Source organism: Sardina pilchardus, chromosome 10 (assembly GCF_963854185.1).
Source record: "Sardina pilchardus chromosome 10, fSarPil1.1, whole genome shotgun sequence".
Lineage (NCBI taxonomy): Eukaryota > Metazoa > Chordata > Actinopteri > Clupeiformes > Clupeidae > Sardina > Sardina pilchardus.
In genome coordinates this window covers 4,823,490-4,845,883 of record NC_085003.1, presented here as the reverse complement: position 1 = coordinate 4,845,883, position 22,394 = coordinate 4,823,490, and the positions used below count along the sequence as shown (strand labels likewise).

Here is a 22,394-nt window from a genome sequence, read left to right as displayed (position 1 = left end):
GCACATGCAGTACATACATTATATTGCCAGTACATGGACCAGTACATTCATGGAAGTGGCATGAGTGCATGCATACTTAAAGGAACACTTCACCGTTTTTTCATACTAAACTATGTTATTCGCTTAATTAAGACGAGTTGATACTTCTCACGTTTCAATGTGTGCACTCACTGGCTCTGGTGCGTGGCACAACTTTGATAGCGCTTAGCACTTGAAGTTAGAAGTGACCAAACACCTCCATGTTTTCCCTATTAAAATACAGTAACACGAGTAGTCACACGACCAAGTATGGTGAGACAAAATAAAACCTGGTGCATTTCTAAGCAGGTAAAAGGGATAACTATAATGTGTGGCGGAATAATATTGGGAGCACTTAGACTGTGCGCAGTAATATCCTCACTCCAAAGTGAAACTGAAAGTGCAAGAGTGAGGATATTACTGCGCCACACAATATAGTTATCCCTCTTACCTGCTTAGAAATGCACAACGTTTTATTTTGTCTCACCATGTGAATCGAGTGAATCTATCTATCTATCTTGTATTAATTCACTTTGGCCTGACTCAGTCCACTTTGTGCATCTGACTTCACACTGGACACGTGTGCATGGACTGTCAGCAAAATACACTGTCAAACACGCACCCAGTCTGTCTTAATACCCATTAGGTATCTAACCTCCCCAAACATCTGTGGATTCCCAAGCTTCATAGCTTGGTATTGTGGAGGGTGCATCCAAGGACTTGGCTCCATTCATCCACACAGCCCTTTTGTGCAGTCATCACAAAAAGGCAACAAATATTTACCAACCCGAGCGATTTCAAAAACATACCTGCTCACAGATCTGATATTGTGACTATGGAAATGGGACAGTAGACAGCCTGTCTCTTTGAAGAGGGTTGGTGTTACCATTCACACTTGGAGGAAGACTAATAAACAAGGCTCTTAAAAGATCAGACCATTACAGAGACCGTGTGTAGATAGGTTGGTGTCTTGTGTCTCAGAGTCCTTGGCAACTCAAAGGGTAAAGTGAAATATTTGGCTAGATACTCGCTAGCAAGTAAGCTGCTTGTGGTAAGCATATCTGTACAATTGGAGGTTCAAAACTGGCCTTGAGCTTATTTTTGAATTATACACCAGTAAATAAACCGTGTGTGTGTGTGTGTGTGTGTGTGTGTGTGTGTGTGTGTGTGTGTCTGTGTGTGTGTGTGTGTGTGTGTGTGTGAGACCACCATACACACCTCATAAATCACTGACTTCCGTAAGTAAAATAGTTGATTGAACTTCACTGTAAAAACCCACATATGCACATGCATATGCATATGTTGGCAAATACCCAAATATGCTAATTCTTGCCTTTGATATCACTTCAACATCCAATCAAATCAGGCTTTAACTGGGTTGAAGTTTTAGAGAACGAGTCTGTAGAAATGAGTGCCCTGGGATGGGAACGCGAAAAAACAAGAAAAGATTATTTTATTTCCCTGAACATAACAGAGAAAACTGTATATATATATATATATATATAAAGAGGCAAAACTAATATTTGAAATGAAATGGATCATATGCCTGTATCTCCAACAACCTGAGGGGCAGTGACCATGCAGTGGTAAATGAACAGCCGATTCCTTATTCCCTTTCCAAATCAGGAAGCAGTCGTTTACCATTTGTGTATGTTCATTATGGAAACAGTGTTAGCTTGTGCCCACAGATTGCCACCAGCAAGGCGGTAATTTCCCCGCCACCCGCCTGCCACCGTAATGTGGTCGAATGAGCCGTTTTGATTATGACATGCTAATTACATATTGCCTGCCTCTCTCTCTCTCTCTTTCTCTATCTCTCTTTCTCTCTCTCACACTCTTTCTCTGTTTCTCTCTCTCTATCTCTCTGTCTCTCTTCCTCTCTATCTCTCTCTCTCCTTTAGCTCCCTCTCCCTCTCTTTCTTTCCAGCTCTTCATTCCCCTCTGCAAACTCCACGCAGTCACAGATCTTTAATGGTGAGATTTTATGAGTTTGAAGAAGGGGAATTGAAAGAAAGAGAGAGAAAAAGAGTGTGTGAGAGAGAGAGAGTGAGGGAGAAAGAGATGGAAAGAGACAGGGAAAAAAGCAGCCTACTCTGTGTTCTTGTTGGCTGTGTGAAACTTCCTCCGCTTCACTGCTTCCTTTTAAACTTCCCAAATTGCATTTCACAATGAAGAAATGCCCCAGCCCTTAACTGCCTCTATTAGATTAGATACCATTAGGGGTAATAGAAGCTCGTAGCCACGCGATATTTTCATAGGAGTCTGATGCATTTGATTAATCTGGGCACATTTTATTGCATTAATGATTTTTCTCACCGCTCTACTGTAAAAATGTCTTACATATAGGCTAATGCTGTTCTCACCCTCTCCTTGTGTGTGTGTGTGTGTGTGTGTGTATCTCTCCTCCTATCTCCCCTCTCTTTTCTGCTCTCTCTCCCTCTCGTTCACGTTCTTTCTCCCTCTCCATTTCTCTCCCACTCTCCCTCTTTCTCATCCTCTCTTTCCTACTCTCCCTATTTCTCTCTATCTCTCCCTCTCTTCCCCTTTCTCCCTCTCCATTTCTCTCTATCCCTCCCTCTCTTTCCCTTTCTCTCTCCCTCTCCATTTCTCTCCCACTCTCCCTATTTTTCTCTCTCTCTCTCTCCCTCTCAAACCCCCTCCCTGCTTGAGCCTGCGCTGTTATTGCAATGCATTGTTGATGAGGTGAGTCGGCGTCTTATGTGCTTTCACTCCTAAAGTCATCCCTAATGGAGTGGAAAGCTTATATTTTGTTTCCTAATGAAGCACGGTAGAGGCACACACACACACGCAGGCAGGCGGGCGGACAGGCGGGCGACCACACTCTCGCTCATTGCCACCACACACATACACACACACACACACACACACACACACACACACACACAAACGCAACAGAAACGCCTCCAGCCATACAGACTCCCAGCCTGCTAGGCCGTGCAGGAGCAGGGAGCTCAAGTAGAAAAAAGCGGCTGGCCAGAGGAAGAGGAGCCTGGGGGTAGAAACCACAACAGCGCTGGTGGTGGTGGAGGTGGGTGCTGTATGTAGCGATCACAAAGCTGGAGTGAGTCTTGACTATTAATTCATTCAATGTGATTCAAGAATTGTGTGTGTGTGTGTGTGTGTCTTTGTGGGGGCACTTTGATTGTTGATATGAAGCTTTCCACATGGTTTACTTTTACTAGACTGCCACCGTGTAAAAGGTCAGCTTTGTTTTTTTTATGTTCCCGTCCGACAAAAAAACAGCCACCTCTGTTTGACTTTGATGTAAAACACTGAAAGGGCAAAGCGTTAAAAATACTCATGTTTCTGTTTATGTGCCATGCAAACGGGCATCCATCTAAAACACGCCGAGCCTCCTCCGCATCAGGAACGGCCGCGCGGAATGAGAAGTGAGCCGGAGTGAGCGGGACCATTTATTAAAGCGCCTCGTTTTTCTGCGCCCTCAGCACACGGAACAGGGAGAGAAATCAGAGTTATTCTCAGCCAAGCACCGGGGCCAAGGTCATTTCCTGAAACAAAAATGCTTCTGACACTATGTAGGTCACAGAGCTCTCTCTCTCTCTCTCTCTGCCTCCCTCCCTCCCTTTCTCTCTCTCTCTCTCTCTCTTTCTTTCTCTTGTTCTATTCTGTGTCTCTGTATCTCTCTCCCTCCCGCGCACACAAAACTCTCTTCAAACTTCAAACGACGGCTTATAATTAAACACAGTCAATTATCCCAAATTTAATGGGATTTCAGAACTGTGGCTTTAGTTAAGAGGTAATGAATAATATTTTAATTGCATAAACTGTGTAAATGTGCGAACTAAAGGTGTCACTCAGTTTCTGTGTGTAATTACCAACACACACGTCCTGACCTGGTAGAGTATTTATGATAATCACCAATATTACATTCAGCGTTATTAAAAGCCACCTGTGCTTGCTTTGAAAAGGGCGTGTTCCTTGACATTAGTTGTTCATGTGAAGCAGGTATGTGTGTGTGTGTGTGTGTGTGTGTGTGTGTGTGTGTGTGTGTGTGTGTGTGTGTGTGTGTGTGTGTGTGTATGAACATTTTGGCATAAGTATTGTGTACTTCAACAAACACTAATAGCAGCAAGTGTGTTCACATGCACGAGTTGGGTGTGTGTCCGATACACGTGGCCCATACTGCAGTCGTCCTTTCCCTTATAGACGTGCGTAATTAATAATTAAAGAGATGCAGTTGTAATGGGTTGACCTCAGTGAACTACTCATTACTCACAAGGCACTGCATGGCATCACTCAAACTCTTTTTCTGTGTGCTCTCTCTCTCTCTCTCTCTCTCTCTCTCTCTCTCTCTCTCTCTCCCTCTCTCTCTCTGTTCCTTCCCTTTGGCAACAGAACACCTATTTCAGCATCTCTGTTAAGCTGACCAAAGGCTTAAGAGGAGTTTGTCCTCCGTCCACACACTGGAGGAAACACTGGGATACGTGGAATACCCTCCTCTAGTAACCCTCACTTGTCAGAAATAGAGAGAGAGGAAAGAAAGAAAGAAAGAAAGAAAATAAATGTATTAATTTAAAGAAACATAGATGTGATAGATGTGCATTTTGTTTCACTCTTTCAATAAGTTATTCTACATTTTAAATTGAAACTCTTTGTGTGTGTTGAATGTATGTACTGATTGCCCTTGACCTATAAACAATTAGTTCAACAGAATGAAGGAAAGAAAGAAAGAAAGGAAGATGGAAAGAAAGAGAGACAGAGAGTCTGTGTGATTGACACAACATGAGGTTGTATGTATTCTAAATTGTGCAAAAAAAAACACTTGAATGAAAAATAAGAACATAGTGAAAAATAAGAAGAATGAACAAGAGTGAATCATTTGGGATGAAAGAAAGAGAGAGAGAAAGAAAGAGAGAAATGCACACAGGGAAAAGGAAAAGAAGGAGGAGAAGCGAAGGTCTCAGTGTGCAATGGCACGATGACCATGATTCAGTCTTCAGTGTAGAGAGTAAGACTGGACTATTGAGAACGAAGACGGAAGAAAGGAGAGGAAGTCAAATGAAGGGTGGAGAGGGGGAGGAAGAGGAAGAAGAACAGAAGGATGAAATGAAGGGGTATGAAGAAGAAGGGGCTGAAGGATGCTAGAGTCAATCAGTAAGAAGGAGATAAAGGAGAGAGAAAGGCAAGCATTGAGCAAAGTCCGAATTAAAGAGAGAGAGAGAGAGAGAACACTCCATTCAAGCACCTGCCTTGAGGATATTCCAGTGGGTGGTGTATGTGTGTGTGTGTGTGTGTGTGTGTGTGTGTGTGTGTGTGTGTGTGTCGGTAACTGCTGAGTGACAAAACAGAGTGGTTTTAAGAGTACTCTAGATTGTTCTACTCTTGGAGAGACCACTGAACCTCGCTGTCACCATAACCTTCCACATTCTTCCTGCTTAACAAAGAAGGACTCCTCATCCTCTAACACACACAAACACACACACACACACACACACACACACTCAAGTTTGGACACCATTCCCTTACTCACATTTTGTGAGGAGTAAATAATATACTCATTGTCAATGGCCATATAAGAAATAAGAAGAAGCAAGAGTGTCTGTGTGTGTGTGTGTGTGTGTGTGTGTGTGTGTGTGTGTGTCTGTCTGTCTGTCTGTCTGTCTAGTGAATGAATGTGTGAGTGTTTGTGTGTGTGCATGTGTCTAGTGCATGAACGTGTGCATGTTTGTGTGTGTCCACACGTGTGTGTGTGTGTGTGTGTGTGTGTGTGTGTGTGTGTGGGTGGGTGGGTGTCTGTGAAGGGTCATGAGGTAGCTTTGTGTAATTTAAAAGCTCATTCCCTCAACCACCATCATCATCATCATCATCATCATCACCACCATCATCACCCTGGTCCTCCTCCTAGCCCCTCTTCCACATCCAAGAGGAGAGGAGAGGAGAGGAGGAGAGGCAGCCATTATGAATATATGCATGTCGGCTGGCCAGATTGCTTGGCGCCCTAAATGGAGCTCACGCTAGGATGACTAGCCTGCAGGCCTAGAGGAGGGGAGCAGTGAGATGTGTTTTGGGGATTTGCTGTGTGTGTGTGTGTGTGTGTGTGTGTGTGTGTGTGTGTGTGTGTGTGTGTGTGTGTGTGTGTGTGTGTGTGTGTGTGTGTGTGTGTGTGTGTGTGTGTGTGTGTGTGTGTGTGTGTGTGTGTGCATGTGTGTGTGTGTATGAGTGTGTGTATGTGTGTGTGCATTTGTGTGTGTGTATGTGTGTGTGCATTTGTGTGTGTGTGTGTGTTTGTGTGTTGTGTGTGTAGTGTAGAGGGGTTGGGGTAATGATACATGCCTCATCTGAATGGTCTACATTCTAAACCACCTTCACTCCAACCCCCAACACCCCCACCTCCCACACACACACACACACACACACACACACAAAAACAAAACCACAATCTCGATTAAAAACGACTCACTCCTGAGTTCATTTAAATGGTTGACTGCACCACCTGAGCAGAGTGGAGCGGCTCTTATTCCTCTGTTCCTACCCCTCAGCCCCAGCCCCCACGCCCCCCCCCCTAACCCCCTCTCTGCCCCCCATCCCCATACATCACACTCTACTGCCCGCCCCCCAGTCCTCCACGCGTCAGCCTGGCAGAGAAGGAAGCCGAGAGGTGTTTTCGTGTTTCTGCAGGCTCGGGTTGGCTCATGTATAACAGCCGCCTGGTTTAAAGCCCCCACCCTGAAAAGCCATCATGTTTTCATGCTGGTTGGTGTGATCTGACATGATGGTTTCCATAGCTGCGCCCCGTCCTCGTCGCCTCCCAACTCATTATGGTCTGTGTGTTTGTCTGAGTCGCTGTGCCTTCAGCTGGCCGCCTTTTCCCATTAATGTCTTCCTCTACACATAAACAAACAAACAACTAAACTAGCTAAATCCTGAGGTGAAACAACCTGAGTTTTATTGCAGGGGCTTGAGCATCACATTCCCGCAGGACGCAACCTCACTTGGTAAGCGGAGACTGGTGGAAGACAGTGAAATTAAAAGTTACTTTCATTTATTTTGTTATAAATATTGGATGAGAGGATCAAGTGAACCAGAATGGGATCCAAAGAAGGCTCTTTTGGTACAAACGATGCAACATGGACTCGCTTAATTTCAAGAACTCACCAAGGTACAACTTAATGTCCTTATACAACTAAATAATTACTGAGCTGTTACTTTTGATTACAGTGTATTTTACATTTAGTTAAACGTTAAAAACCCCATTCATAAGCATGTATTTTAATCAATAATAATATAAATATTAATCATTATATAATACAATAATATTATAATGCAAAAGTTTATTTTATTAATTCATTATTTACTTAAAATAATACGGACCTTGATGGCCACTGATTTGATGCATTAACTAAGTTGTTATAAGGTTTAAGAATATATTAATAAAATAATGACACAGAATAATAATAATAATAATGATATATTAAAGGAAGTGTTGAAGGGAAGGCTATGTATGCAAAGGGTCTAAAGTGTAGTAGGGGATTCAGAAGAGGTCTGTCCCTTTGAATATCTGCTCCTCTGATTTGACATCTTTATTTGTGTGTCCTTTCAGGCCTCTACCCAGTCCCCACCCCTTAAGCCTCTTATTGACTCAAACCCGTGTGCAACAAATTGAGGGGATCAGGTGGCCGCAGACATAATGTGCACAGTCATTGTAAGGCTGGAACACGGGGACAATGGTGTAGAGTAGATGCAGACGTAGACGTAGACGCCGAACCAGACACAGACTCAAGGGCGCCCGCAGCACTCGTTATGCTAAGAGCTACAGATGGGCCTGGTCTGTGGGATTGCTCTTTGTGGGAGAGCGGCGAAAGCAGCGTCCCCATTTCTGTCTCTCACCTGAGACTTCTCTCAGCTGTCCTTTCATATTACTAATCGTTTATCATCACGTGACTACGCCGTGAGATGAAGCACCAGAAATTGAGAAGCTGTGTGAAACAGTCAAACTTACAGTTGCAAATGACATAGAACTGGGATGTGGTTTTGTAGTGAGGGCATTTGTGAGTATAAATGTCAAAGAAATGCTACGACACTTAAACACGTTCAAAGAATGCCACTTTTAAAAGTATTTGTTTTGATTGCAACCACCTTTTTTCATTGTCTTCACCTTATGTTAGATGTACTATGGTCATGTGAAGGATACATTAACTCAAATATTGTTCCCACTCCAGACTGTGCACTCTGCAGCTCTGATGATAAAATGTACGAAAAGCCATAGCAGGGCTTTGTCACCAAAAGCTTTCATTAGTGCCAACTGAGCTGTGATTGGTCTGTGCAAAGTTTGAGCATTCTTTTTTGGAAGGTTGGCAAGTTCTGAACCCACACAGCATACCGCTTGATGGGATTTATTAGTGGAATTAAAATGAACAACATTTAGGGGGAAGCTGTGGCGCAAAAGGCTACAGCGTTCATACCACATATGGGTCTGAGCACCCACGGGGACCCAGGTTTGAGTCCGGCCTGCGGCCATTTCCCGATCCCATCCCATCTCTCTCTCTCCCACTTACTTCCTGTCTCACCCTTTACCATCCTATACAAATAAAGGCAAAAAAGCCCCCCAAAAATATATATACTTAAAATGAACAACCTATAAGTAATCTGATTTATTCTACACATTTCCACTGTGATGACACTTTAAAGCAGGCCATTTATTAAAGGCTCCTTCCTGCTGAGTATGACAAAAATGCTACAACAATGCTAAATGTTACGTTGCAGACCAGAGACATTCACCTTGGGATTATTGAGGAGAGTCTCTCTCTCTCTCTCTCTCTCTCTCTCTCTCTCTCTCTCTCTCTACGCCACTAGGGAGGAGGAGGAGGAGGAGGAGTGGTCAGCGTGCGGCCTTATTTACACACACGCTGCTCGCCTTGAGCACCACTCTGTGTGTCATTCCACCGCCACTACTTCCTCTTCCAGCGCTATTCATAGTAGACCTCCAGCATGTATCATTTATCACCATGTATGTAAACGCTTTCTCTCTCTTCTTCTCTCCACTCTTTCTTTCTTACTCGCTTCCTGTTTTCTCTCTCTATCGCACCATCCCTCTTTTTCTCTCTTCTTCCTCTCCCCCCTTTCCCTCTCTCTTTTGACGATCTTTCTCTGTCTCTCTCCACTTCCCCCGTCTCCCCCTTTAACTGTCTCGTTCTTTTGTCCTTTTTTTGTGTCCTCGTCCCCTCTCCTCTCCGTCCAGCCCCGTAATCCGTCTCGTCCATTTCTGGGTCAGAGAGACTGCACTGCCCCGCACAGTTTCACCTCTCTCCATATCTCCCTTCCTCTCCATCTCTCTCCACCTCTCTCCATCTCTCCCTTCCTCTCCTCCGCCCATCACACATTCAGCAGTGGGTCCATTACTGACACCGGTTGACAATCCACCCCGGCTTAAACTCCACTCGCCTACCCAAATTTTAGGGGGGGTATTGGCATTTTAAATGCTGTGTGAGTGTGTGTGTGTGTGTGTGTGTGCATTCATAAATATCTTTGGGTGGAAAGAGCATAGCGTAGATGAGCCCAAAAAGCATAAAAGTCTTTGTGTCCCTTCAGTGTGCAGCATCCACAGCAGTAGCGTCACCAGTCTGCACCAGCCCACAGGTCATGGAAGAGTGCCGCATCCATTTAATCACTATCTGAAGGCCTGCTAGAGAGAGAGCGCGCCGCGGACTATAGCTGTAGCAGTAATGCACTGCCTGTTGTTATTCTGGCCTGACCCTTGTCCGTCTTTCTCCACGTTTGCTTTCTAAATATCCCTTTAAAAAGGAAGGCCTTTTCATAACGAACAGCGAGAGTGAGAAACATTTTTTGGATGATTTTCAGTTTTGGGGAGGTGACAGGTGACATTTTGGTGTAGGTTAGGGGCTCAACTGAGGAGGGTAGTGGCATCAGCAGAATAGAGTATGTTTGTGTGTATCTGTGTGTGTGTGTGTGTGTGTGTGTGTGTGTGTGTGTGTGTGAGAGTGTGAGTGTGTATCTGTGTGTTCATGTGTATGTGTGTGTGTGTGTGTGTGGAAGGGGCATCAGGGGGACTCCCTGGTGATGAAAGCTGTGTAGCTCACTTTCTCACTTACCGGCTGACCTGATGGAAATGCCTGGTGCGGTGTTCACACACACGCAGGCTATTTGCACTTTGTGCCTGCGGCAGGGGGAGACTGGGGAAACGCAGGACTACTTCAGGACCCTGGACAGCTACTCCATGGAGGACTAGTGGAGGCTGTGAATGCAGGTTGTGTGTTTCCTGTCTTTACACATACTTAAGGGGTGTGTGTGTGTGTGTCTCTCTCTATATACATATATGTATGTGTGTGTGTGTGTGTGTGTGTGTGAGAGAGAGAGAGAGAGAGAGAGAGAGAGAGAGAGAGAGAGAGAGAGAGAGAGAGAAAGAGAGACATGGACATGATCATACACTGATATCTTGGAACAGAGACACTGTACTTTGACACAAATTACCCTGCTCTCTCATGAGTTAAAGTCAGTTAACTTTATTATAGATTATAACGTGATGAAAGAACCTGATACAACTCACCACACACACACACACACACACACACACACACACACACACACACAGAGAGATACATTATCAGGAACACACTCACACACACACTTGTGTTTATCTGACTGAGGTAAATGATGAGGAAGATGAAGACGATATAAGGTCACAACCCTCGTTCCAGTGTAAGGGCCAACAACCCCCCAACATACATTCGCACGCACACACACACACACACACACACACACATTCACATCTCTTCTGCATGTATGTCCCATCTGTATGGAAATGCGATCCCCACAGCTGGAGCCCTGCAAAGCTCTGTCCTCTCCCCTAATAGTTATTATCTCTGCGGACCGTGCCGCTGCCGCTGCTACGCTACGCTACGCTGCAATAGAGCCTGCAGAAAGCAGCTCATCGCATCTTTATGGAAATGCCCCCGCCGTAGCCGTAGCGGCAGCCATAGCGCACAGCGCCTGGAGCAAGACAGGCCCAGACTCCAATGCCTTTCATTACTGTAATTCCTATTATCGCACACATTCCCCGTCTGTGATTGCAACCCACGGCCAACGGGCCTCAGCGTGCAGCCTCACACTGCTGTAGGGTCACACAACGTTTTTTTTTTCTTTCTGGTGTATAGATTATGTATGTATATTATATGTATTGTATACATTATATGTATACCATACACATACTACTTTGATACTTTTAAACAGAGGTGCTGTGTGTGCATGCCAATAAATGTGTGTGTGTTTGTGTGTGTGAGTGTGTGTATGCATGTTGTCTGTCTGTTTGTCTGTCTGTCTGTCTGTCTGTGTGTGTGTCAGACTGCATATTTGCATCTTTGAGTCTTGTTTCACAAGCACGTGTGTGTGTGAGAGGGGTCAGGACCATCCTGATGATGAATGATCATTAACAAAGAGTTGACTCTCTTGAGTCCTTTGGCACATGCTTAATTGTGCGTGGACAATCGAAAGCCTCTGAATGGAGTGTAAATGTAATGTTATTACAAGGATTCCTGTTTTCAAAGGAGATGACAGAAGATGAGTTACTGGGGACAAGGCCATCAACAACGCAGTCTCCTAAGTAGATGTGCTCCCTTCAACGGATCTGTCCTCTTAATACATCTCTAAATGTGCACACGTTTGTAAATCAGATATTCATAGACCCATTTCTATGCCAACAAATGTCAAATAAAGAAAACTTGAAATGATTCATTGCCAGTTCTATTTGGTGTTCCACTGAGAATGGAGGAAATAGGTGAACACGAGTGACACAGTCATGACTGAATTTATTGGTATCCTTACAGATTATTGAAAGAACTGCAAAACAATATTTGCATGTATGATTTTTGCATGTAATAGAGTAAAGTAAAGAAAGTTTACCAAATAATTTGTTGCTTATTTTGCAATGGGCAGTTTTGTTGGTACCCCACAAAAAGATGATATTTAGAGAATTATTGGATTCCAGTGATTTCTCAAACTAACTGTTTCACCTTAATTAATGTTACAGATGTATTGCAGATTTTATTAAGTCATTCATCCTTTTTAAATGGAGAAAAGTAGTCTGCAGTTTGGTATCATTGTGTGATCAAAATCCAATGAAAGAAATACTACACTCTCAAAACAAATGTGTTGGAAACAACACACTGTGTTGTGCCTATCTGGACACAGATGTGATGAAAACAACAAAAGTTGTGTGTTTTCAACACATTTATTTTAAGATTGTATAGACAAAACTACAGACAAAGAATTATAAACAAGCATATAAGGAGTAGGACATCTCCAAGCAGCTGTGTGTTCTGGTGACTACAGTTGCACATTTCATTGACAGGATTAAGGTGCATGGGACCAAAGTCAACCTTACTGGGTGTGGCTGCAGGAAGAACATCCGCCACCATCAGTCACATTTTGGATAGCATCGGGCTCCAAAGGAGGACTCCACTGTTGAAAGAGAAACATTAAAAAGCTATACTGGTATTACCTACGTAAGGGATAATCAACGACGCGCCGTGCGTTTATAGGAAAATAATGCACGTTCGAAGTGGTAATAAGGACCCGACGCCGCAGGCGGAGGGGACTTTACACTTCGATAAGTGCATTATTTTCCTATAAACGCACAGGGCGCGGAGTTGATTATCCCGCTTATACCACTGCTACTATCATTTTCGTTTATATTGCCGCTGTCTTAGATACAACGTTGCTGTTTTTACCGTTACATTCACATTGGCGAATTGATATTCAAGTGTAATAAGCCCAAAAAAACGAACTACTTCATAGCCGTGCGGTATATAGAAAAATAATGCACGTTCCAAATAGCGCATCACAAAAGGAAATTTGACCAAGCAGTGGTATAAAATTCATATTATCAAGTCACACTCAGTTTAGGAGAAATGTGCTTTGGACTCAGGAAACTCAGTTGGAGCTTTTAAGTAAGTCATCAACTTGAGTATGTTCAATGGCAAAAAAATGAAGGTCTCTTGAGAAAAGAATATCAGCTTGGTTATGTTTTGGTGCTGTGCACACTTTCCTCCAACAGCACAATAACCCCAAACTTACAGCAGTGGACTATAAGTGGCCTTCTAGGAGTCCAGCCCTGACACCCATTGAACATCTCTGGAAAGAGCTGAAACATGAGCAGTTTGTGCAAGAGTGGGCAAACGATCAGGTGAAAATGCAGAAGTCTCATTCAGAATCACAGAAAGCGTTTGTTGGCAGTGATTGCCTTTCACAGGTTGAGCAATACACCAGTGGCAAGTGGTGCCAGGATTTACATATATGGGATACTTTTCGAGCAATGCTGCTCGACAATGTTCCCGGTTATTGTGGTTCTGGCATGTTCCTATTGATATTGGGCAACAATTTCTTTCATGGAGAACTTCAGTTCATCAGTATAGGCAAGTCATCATGATCAACCAATGAGGTTACCCGGCAACATTGCTCAAAAAGTTGAGACTTGTCTCCACTTACCGCTTGACAATTGTGACTTTTTGAGTGCATGTCAGGTTCGACTGGGGATCGAACCCGGGTCTCCTGCGTAGCAGGTGGAAACTCTTCCTCAGTGCCACAGGGTGGTGTGTTGGACTCAGATGCAGAGGCAGAGACAAAACTTCGGTTCAAGGATCTTTACTTGAAAACTCAGGCAGGGTATCCGACAGGGCAAACTCAAAATCCAGAAAAAAGGTTAAGTCCAAAAAACAGTCGGAACAGGCTAATAATCCAAAAATCAGAAGGCAACTCTTAATCCAAGAAACAGAAAAGGTACAGGCCGTAACCGGCAATAGCGTAGAGACAAAAATACTCTCAGGGAAAAACTCACGGACACAGGAGAACACAGGAGTGTCAACTCAAGACTGAGCAAAGAACTCAACATGACAGGGGGTTTAAATGGGCAACTTAACAAGACTCAGGTGAAACTAACAATCAATAACGAAAACATGTGACTTGAACACATGACATGCATCAAAAGAAACACTGAGGACCTCACATGGCCAAAAAAGGAACAACAGTCACATAATTCATGACAGGACCCCCCCCCCTAAGAACGTCTCCTGACGTTCCTTGTGGGACAATCAGGATGCCTCTGATGAAAGTCTCTGATGAGGACCGGGTCCAAAATGTCTCTAGCCGGGACCCAGGATCGTTCCTCCGGCCCATACCCCTCCCAGTCCACCAGATACTGCATACCTCGCTGGACCCGACGGGAATTCAAGAGCCGGTTGATCGTGTAAACCGGCTCACCATCAACGAGTCTAGGGGGCGGTGGTGGTCTCGTTGCAGGTGCTAGAGGACTGGTGGCAACAGGGCGAAGACGGGAGACGTGGAAGGTCGGGTTAATCCGCATGGTCCGGGGAAGTTGAAGACGGTAGGACACTGGATTAATCCTCCTCAAGACCTTAAAAGGCCCCACAAACCGAGGCGCCAGCTTGCGGGACTCCACCCGCAGAGGAAGGTCTCGTGTCGACAGCCAGACCCTCTGCCCAGGGCGCAGTGGTGGAGCAGGTCTGCGATGGCGGTTGGACTGAAGCCGGTATCGTCGTGCAGACCTCTGAAGAGCCAACCGAACCTTACGCCAGACACGCTTGCACCGTCGAACGAAGCTCTGGGCCGAGGGAACCCCAACATCCACCTCCTGGTCCGGGAACAGCGGAGGCTGAAACCCAAACTGGCACTCAAAGGGTGAGAGACCTGTAGAAGAGCAACACAGGGTGTTATGAGCGTATTCCGCCCAGAGGACATACCTGCTCCAGGAGGAAGGGTTGGTGGAAGCCAGGCATCGGAGGGTGGTCTCGAGGTCTTGGTTGAGCCTCTCCGTCTGGCCGTTAGACTCAGGATGAAAGCCAGAGGAGAGACTGACAGAAGCCCCAATCAGTTTACAAAAAGCCCTCCAGAAGCGAGATGTGAACTGGGGCCCACGATCAGAGACTATGTCCAACGGGAGGCCAAACGTTCTGAACACCTGTTGGCACATAAGCTCAGCAGTCTCTTGGGCGGAGGGGAGTTTGGGCAAGGGAATAAAACGGCAGGCCTTGGAAAAACGGTCCACAATAACCAAAATGACAGTGTGGCCTCGGGAAGGGGGCAGTCCCGTAATGAAGTCCATGGAGACGTGAGACCAGGGCCGTTTGGGTATGGGTAGAGGGTGAAGCAAGCCATGGGGGCGGGTGTGGGGGGTCTTGTTTTGGGCACAGACAGGACAAGCAGCCACGAAGGACTTGATGTCGAAACCCATCCGAGGCCACCAGAACCGCCTCCTCAAAAACTCCAATGTCCTGCCTGCACCCGGGTGGTTAGTCAGCTGGGAGGAATGTCCCCATTGTAGAACGGGTGTACGCACAGAGGCTGGAACAAAGAGTCGTCCTGAAGGGCCGTCACCAGGATCTGGCTCTTTCGTCTGGGCTTGCCGTACCACTGCCTCGATTCCCCAACGCACAGGAGCCACAATCTTGGATTCCGGGAGGATGGTCGCTGACGTGCCCTCATGGGCAGTGTTCTGAAAGAGTCTAGACAAGGCATCTGGCTTCTGATTCTTAGACCCAGGACGATAAGACAGCACAAAATCAAAGCGATTGAAGAAAAGGGCCCACCTTGCCTGTCGAGGATTGAGACGCTTGGCCTTCTGCACGTATTCCAAATTTTTGTGGTCCGTCCACACCAGGAAAGGGTTCTGGGCGCCCTCAAGCCAATGCCGCCACTCCTCCAAGGCCATCTTGATCGCCAGAAGCTCTCGATCACCAACATCATAATTTCTCTCAGCAGGAGAGAGGCGAGAGGAGAGGAAGGCGCAAGGGTGGAGTTTACCATCTGGAAGTCGCTGGGAGAGGACTGCACCCACTGCCAAATCTGAAGCATCTACTTCAACAACAAAAGGAAGACAAGGGTCAGGCAAGGTAAGAATTGGGGCTGAAGTAAACCTCACCTTCAGAGTTTGAAAAGCCCGCTCAGCTTCTGGAGACCAGACAAAAGGCCCTGGTTGCTTCTTGGTGAGGTTGGTCAGTGGTGCAACCACTGAGCTGAATCCTCTAATGAACTTCCTGTAGAAGTTAGCGAATCCAAGAAAGCGCTGGACCTCCTTGACAGAGGTGGGTTGAGACCAGTCACGTACAGCCAGAGTCTTCTTGGGGTCCATGCAAAGATTCCCCTGGGACAGGATGAATCCCAGGAAAGATACCTCGGACACATGAAATTCGCATTTCTCCGGCTTCACAAAAAGGTTGTTGTCAAGAAGCCGCTGAAGAACGAGTCTGACCTGATGTACGTGTTCATGGAGGGACTTAGAAAAAATTAGGATGTCGTCCAAATAAACAAAGACGGACTTGTTCAGCCAATCCCTCAAGACGTCATTAATGAGTGCCTGGAAGACAGCTGGAGCATTGGTTAACCCAAAAGGCATAACCAAGTACTCGTAGTGCCCAGTTGGAGTGTTGAAAGCCGTCTTCCACTCATCCCCCTCTCGAATCCGAACCAAATGGTAGGCATTGCGAAGGTCCAACTTGGTGAATGTCGTTGCCCCCTGCAGCAACTCAAAAGCTGAAGACATTAAGGGCAAAGGATAACGATTCCTCACAGTCACTTTGTTCAACCCACGGTAATCAATGCATGGACGGAGGCCGCCATCTTTCTTACCAACAAAAAAGAATCCAGCTCCGGCAGGAGATGACGAAGGACGAATGATTCCAGCTTCTAGGGAGGCTGTGATGTACTCCTCCATGGCCTTGGTCTCAGTGGATGCGAGAGAGAAGATTCTACCCCGCGGAGGGAAGGCACCTGGAAGGAGGTCAATCGCACAATCGTAGGGTCTGTGAGGTGGCAGTGACGTGGCTCTCTCCTTACTGAAAACCTCACTGAGGTCATGGTACTCGGAAGGGACTCGGGACAGCTCGGGAGGACTAAGAGACTTGGGAACAGGAGACAAGACTCTAGAGAGAAGGCAGGTAGATTGGCAAGTAGGGCCCCACTCAATCACAGTCCCTGAAGACCAATTGATGTGGGGACTATGGTAAGACAACCAGGGGAAACCAAGCACAATGGGAAACTCGGGAGACTGAATGAGGTTGAACTGGATCTTTTCATTATGCTTTTGACCCACAGACAAAAGAAGAGGAGCAGTAATATGGTCAACAGTACCTTCTCCCAAGGGTCGTCCATCAAGGGCGGTCACAGTAAGCGGGTGGTCCAGGTTGGTCACAGGAAGATGAAGGTCACTAGCCAGGGAGGAATCCATGAAGTTCCCCGCAGCACCAGAGTCAACCAGAGCCTGCAGGGTGTAGTGATGAGGTCCACAGGAAATCGTGACTGGAAGCTGAAGGCATGTGGTAGAAGTGGTGGGAGTAAGAGTCGCTCCCGTCACAGTACTCCCCCTCCTGGACGGAGCTGCACTTTTCCCGAAAGCTCAGGACAAGATGAGCGAAAGTGATCCGGCTTCCCACAGTAGAGACAACACTTCTCCCTCATCCTGCGGGTTCGTTCGGCTTGAGAAAGTCGGGTGCCTCCCAGCTGCATTGGTTCCTCAGGACAGGGGGACACGTTTCGGACCTCCTGTGGCCACTGCTGTGAACTTGAGGCTGGGGGTCTTGGGACTGGGGCACTGGCTCCGTGCGTGGACTGAAGCTCCGGTTGTCGCTCAAGTCGCCTCTCCCGCATTCGGTTGTCAAGCCGAATAGTCTGGTCGATCAGGGACTCGAGGTCTGTGGCCGGATCCCTTGTCGCCAGTTCATCTTTAATGACACTAGACAGACCGTGTTGGAACCCAGCAATAAGCGCCTCCACATTCCACTTGCTCTCTGCCGCCAGGGTGCGAAAGTGTACAGCATACTCAGCCACACTGGAGTTTCCCTGACGCAACTGGAACAACTTGTTGGCAGCCTCTCTACCTCCGACTGGATGGTCGAACACTCGCCGCATCTCAGCAGTAAAGTCCTGATAGTTGTTACAGGAAGGACCTTGCTGCTCCCAAATGGCGGTAGCCCAAGCTCGAGCCTTCCCGGTCAGGAGGGTGATGATGTAAGCTATCCTAGCACGATCAGTCAGGAAGGTGGTGGACTGGAGCTCGAAGGTAAGCGAGCACTGGGTCAAGAAACCTCTGCAGTCTTTTGGGTCTCCGCTGAATCTCTCCGGAGTCGGTAGACGAGGTTCGCGGTCAGGCTGGGCTGGAGCTGGAGCGGGAGCTGGGGCTGGAGCTGGAGCTGGAGGACGATTAACTAAGGTGCTAAGAGTCTGGTTGATCTCATGGAGAAGTTGTTCGTGACGGCTATAGGCACTATCATGGGTCCGCAGTCGCTCCTCATGGCGAAGAACTGTAGCGTCATGACTGACCACTGCTGCATACATCTGCTCCATGGTTGAAGGACGTTTCTGCTGCGCTGCCTGCGCTGCCTGCGCTGCCTGCGCCTGCTGGGCCTCTGCTGAGTCTTCTTCCATCGCTCAGTCTTGCTGTCAGGTTCGACTGGGGATCGAACCCGGGTCTCCTGCGTAGCAGGTGGAAACTCTTCCTCAGTGCCACAGGGTGGTGTGTTGGACTCAGATGCAGAGGCAGAGACAAAACTTCGGTTCAAGGATCTTTACTTGAAAACTCAGGCAGGGTATCCGACAGGGCAAACTCAAAATCCAGAAAAAAGGTTAAGTCCAAAAAACAGTCGGAACAGGCTAATAATCCAAAAATCAGAAGGCAACTCTTAATCCAAGAAACAGAAAAGGTACAGGCCGTAACCGGCAATAGCGTAGAGACAAAAATACTCTCAGGGAAAAACTCACGGACACAGGAGAACACAGGAGTGTCAACTCAAGACTGAGCAAAGAACTCAACATGACAGGGGGTTTAAATGGGCAACTTAACAAGACTCAGGTGAAACTAACAATCAATAACGAAAACATGTGACTTGAACACATGACATGCATCAAAAGAAACACTGAGGACCTCACATGGCCAAAAAAGGAACAACAGTCACATAATTCATGACAGTGCATCTCTGATTCAGTATTTAGATCATGAGATGTAGGTCAGCATAGTCGATCTGTTGACTTTTTGCAGGTTATGCCAAGTCATACGCAGAGAAAAACTGTTGCTCTCAAACCCTGTCCACTTAATTAGTCAATGTACTAATGCAGGAATAGATGAAATAGACTTATATGTAAAGTTTGCAAAGTGATCATGCTCCCTTGCTTCCTAAAGACCATTTGTAGTACTTTCAAAGCACAAAACTACAGCAATTTATAGGATAATGTACTTTGTCATTTATCTTGATACACTTAAAGTAAGGGTATTTGATATTCTGATTGATAAATCATGCCCCTTCGAGTGTTGCACTGTAGTTGCCTGCAGGCGGGTGGTTTTCTCGTACCAACAGTGACTTTGAGAAACAGAAGGCCTACAGCACAGCTGTGTATCAGCTAGCTACCATTAAACTCAACACCAACTCATCTACATCCAAGCTGGCTGCACACTGCGCAGAAGCACAACTGGAAAAAAAATGATTGGCTTTGTTTGGGTGGCCAAGACACAATGCTTGTGTGCGCGTAGCCCACCCTGGCTCCTGCCTATAGTGTTGGCCCTGCCCCGTTGGAGTATTCTTGAGAAAGACACAAGGAGATTTAAAAAAGCTCTATACAAATGCAGTAGGCTATTTTTGCCATTTACAAAACGCCTGTAAAGCGATAAGCGTTATCTTCTCTGCCACCAGGCTGTACATGTTACTGTACATGATGCTCTCTTGGTCTCTGTTAGCCTACAGCGACTGATGATCTCTCCTGTAAGGATGTATAGATGGGGCTGGCACGAGCCCAGCATGAGGCCTTGTGTTTCGACCAGACACTGATCCACACGTGTGTGTGTGTGTGTGTGTGTGTGTGTGTGTGTGTGTGTGTGTGTGTGTGATTGCAGATTGATTGACAGGTAGGGGGACGCGTGGCGCTCTTCGGAGTGGCCTCTGTGTCAGGCGGCCTTTTAGCACCTTTGTTCCCAGAATCCCGCAGGAGCAGAGGGGCCCGGCTGTGGCAGCTGAGGCCCTCACAGTGACAAAAGGGTCCGCGGGTCCCCATCGTCTCTCTGACTGAGGAACAATATACACACAGCCTCATCGAATGCTCACATCACACACACACACACACACACACGTAACGGTACGTACACACATACTGTATGCAGATATGGAGGAGCCTCTGGAAGTACTCGCGGCATGGGTGAACAGGTGCACACAACACAGTCACCACTCAGAAAAATAATCACTCGCTCTTCCTCCCTCTCCTCTTTTCCTTTGTCTGGCATTCTGTACATACATACACACACACACACTCCCAAGATGTGAGAGTGATGCTTAGCAGCTGAGAGTTTTGCTAAAGGGAAGAGGGTAGGTGTGAGTGTGTGTGTGTGTGTGTGTGAGTGGGGAGCAGAGGACCCAGGGGTAGGCTTTTAGTAGACAGCTAAAGATCAGGGTAGAGGAGGTGTGATGTCTTGTTTACACATTAGCAGGTGGGGCTGGAGAGTCTCATCCTCTCAGTTCTCGTCACTCACCAAACTATTCACACATTCTCCTCCTCAGCTTGTCTGTGTTCTTCACTGCTGGGATCACACCGCAAACCTCTTACTGTGTGTGTACACACACACACACAAATGCATATGTATGTGTGTTTGTAAGAGAGAGAGAGAGAAAATGGAGAGTGTGTAGTTAGGTGTGTGTGTGTGTGTGTGTGTCTTCCATAACATCGGATGAAGATCCCTGACTCGACCTTGATGAGCGACGCCTCTGAGAATCCTCTGGACATCCCACCGGCGCTAGCATGGGTGACATCATGGGCAGGATTCCGCCGATGGGCATGCGGGGGTAACCCCCCTGGCTCCAGATTTAATGGCTTTGCCGTGTTCCCACAGTTCATCTTCTGTTCTGGGTACAGTCTTCCAGGGAATAAGACTATTAGTATGTAAATCTGGAAATCCCCAATTACACTGACCACTTTGGCTCTCAACCTTCCTCTCCTCTCTCGCCACCCCCCACACTGTCATACGGTTCTTTGCCACAGACACCAGCCTGTGCCTTACACAGGATAACGTGCATCTATATATAACTGTCCACACATATGCACTCTCCGTAGATTGTGTAAAGGCTTTTTAAATATAGTGACAAGAATTATCGCGCCACAACTGTACAGTACTGCATCATGTCTGATTGGTGATTTCCGTGTTTGAATGAAGCAGTTTAGAGTTCCCCAGTGCATAAGGAATTCATTACACACACACACACACACACACACACACACACACAACATGGCTCACCACCACCCTGTAATGAGGTGATGACCACCCACTAGTTATAATTGCTTTAGACTCTTTAATTTTCAAGCTTATTAATCATATGTAGAGTTATTTAAAAATGCATAAATTAATCTCCGATTTAAAAAGCCCATCAAAGGCTCAGAACAATTAAAGAGTACGGTAAGAGCTTCCCTGAGGCATCTGCGTTTTATTGTAATGGAGTGCTCAGGTGATTATCTTTGTTTTGATTCCAGCCTGTGATTAATGCAGCAACACTACAATGAGTCATCTCCCCTTCCTCTCTCCTTCCCACCCTTTCTTCTCCTCTATCCCTCTCTTCATCCCCTCCTTCTCCTCCTCTCTGCCATCTCCAGCGTTTCATCAGCAGCGGTAAGAGCATGCAGGCAGACAGGCAGGCAGGCAAACGTCTCTCTCGTTAGATCTTCCCCACAGCCTGGTGTGCTTGTACCTTGTCTTAAACCGTCCTTAAAGCAGTGCCAGTCTCTCTCTCTCTCTCTCTCTCTCCGCTCCCACACCAATGGCACGACTGTGGCTCCTGGAGTGCCCACTCTACTCTTCGCTACACTCACAGATCCACTGATCTGCACACTCCTGTAACCTGGACTGTCGCACAGACAACGCTAAGCTTATTTCCCTCATTAGCTTCTCAGTTTCTGCTTGGGCTCAAGTCAGGCCTTGCCAGGTGCTGTTCTGCGGAGCTATGTTAATGTTTTTCATTCCGTCTCTGGCAACTGGTGGCCAAGTCAACAGCCCAGCTCTTTAACTTGGAGGCATGGCTTAGTTAATATGAGGCAGAGATTGAGGAGGTGCATGCATATTCAGATGTGAAGACATACGAAGGCCTTGCAATCCACTACGCATTCCCTTGGTGTGAAGTGGCAGCACCAGAATTCTTATATGTATGGGCCTGCCATTTTCTGAATGTGCCAACTGACATTTCACACTATCAAATCAAAATGCAAGTACCTTAAACGCATAGCCACAGAACAGTAACTTTGTGTATGTACAATGAGTGTGTGTATAGTGTTTTTTGAATATGTAATATGTTGAATGGAAACTGTGGCTTTTGTTTTTCATTTGCACATTATTTTAGCCT

At 46.4% G+C, this 22,394-nt stretch overlaps 1 protein-coding gene across 1 annotated transcript; it reads right to left on the bottom strand.

Annotated features, from left to right (window-relative positions):
- Positions 1-14,068: 14,068 nt before the first annotated feature.
- LOC134094368 (uncharacterized) lies at positions 14,069-18,450 on the bottom strand. Its single transcript, XM_062547866.1, has 4 exons — positions 18,346-18,450; positions 17,566-18,072; positions 15,406-16,927; positions 14,069-14,718 (listed from the first exon to the last, which is right to left on the bottom strand). The coding sequence occupies exons 1-4, from the start codon at positions 18,448-18,450 to the stop codon at positions 14,069-14,071; spliced, it is 2,784 nt and encodes a 927-aa protein (XP_062403850.1).
- Between the last annotated feature and the right edge of the window lie 3,944 nt (positions 18,451-22,394).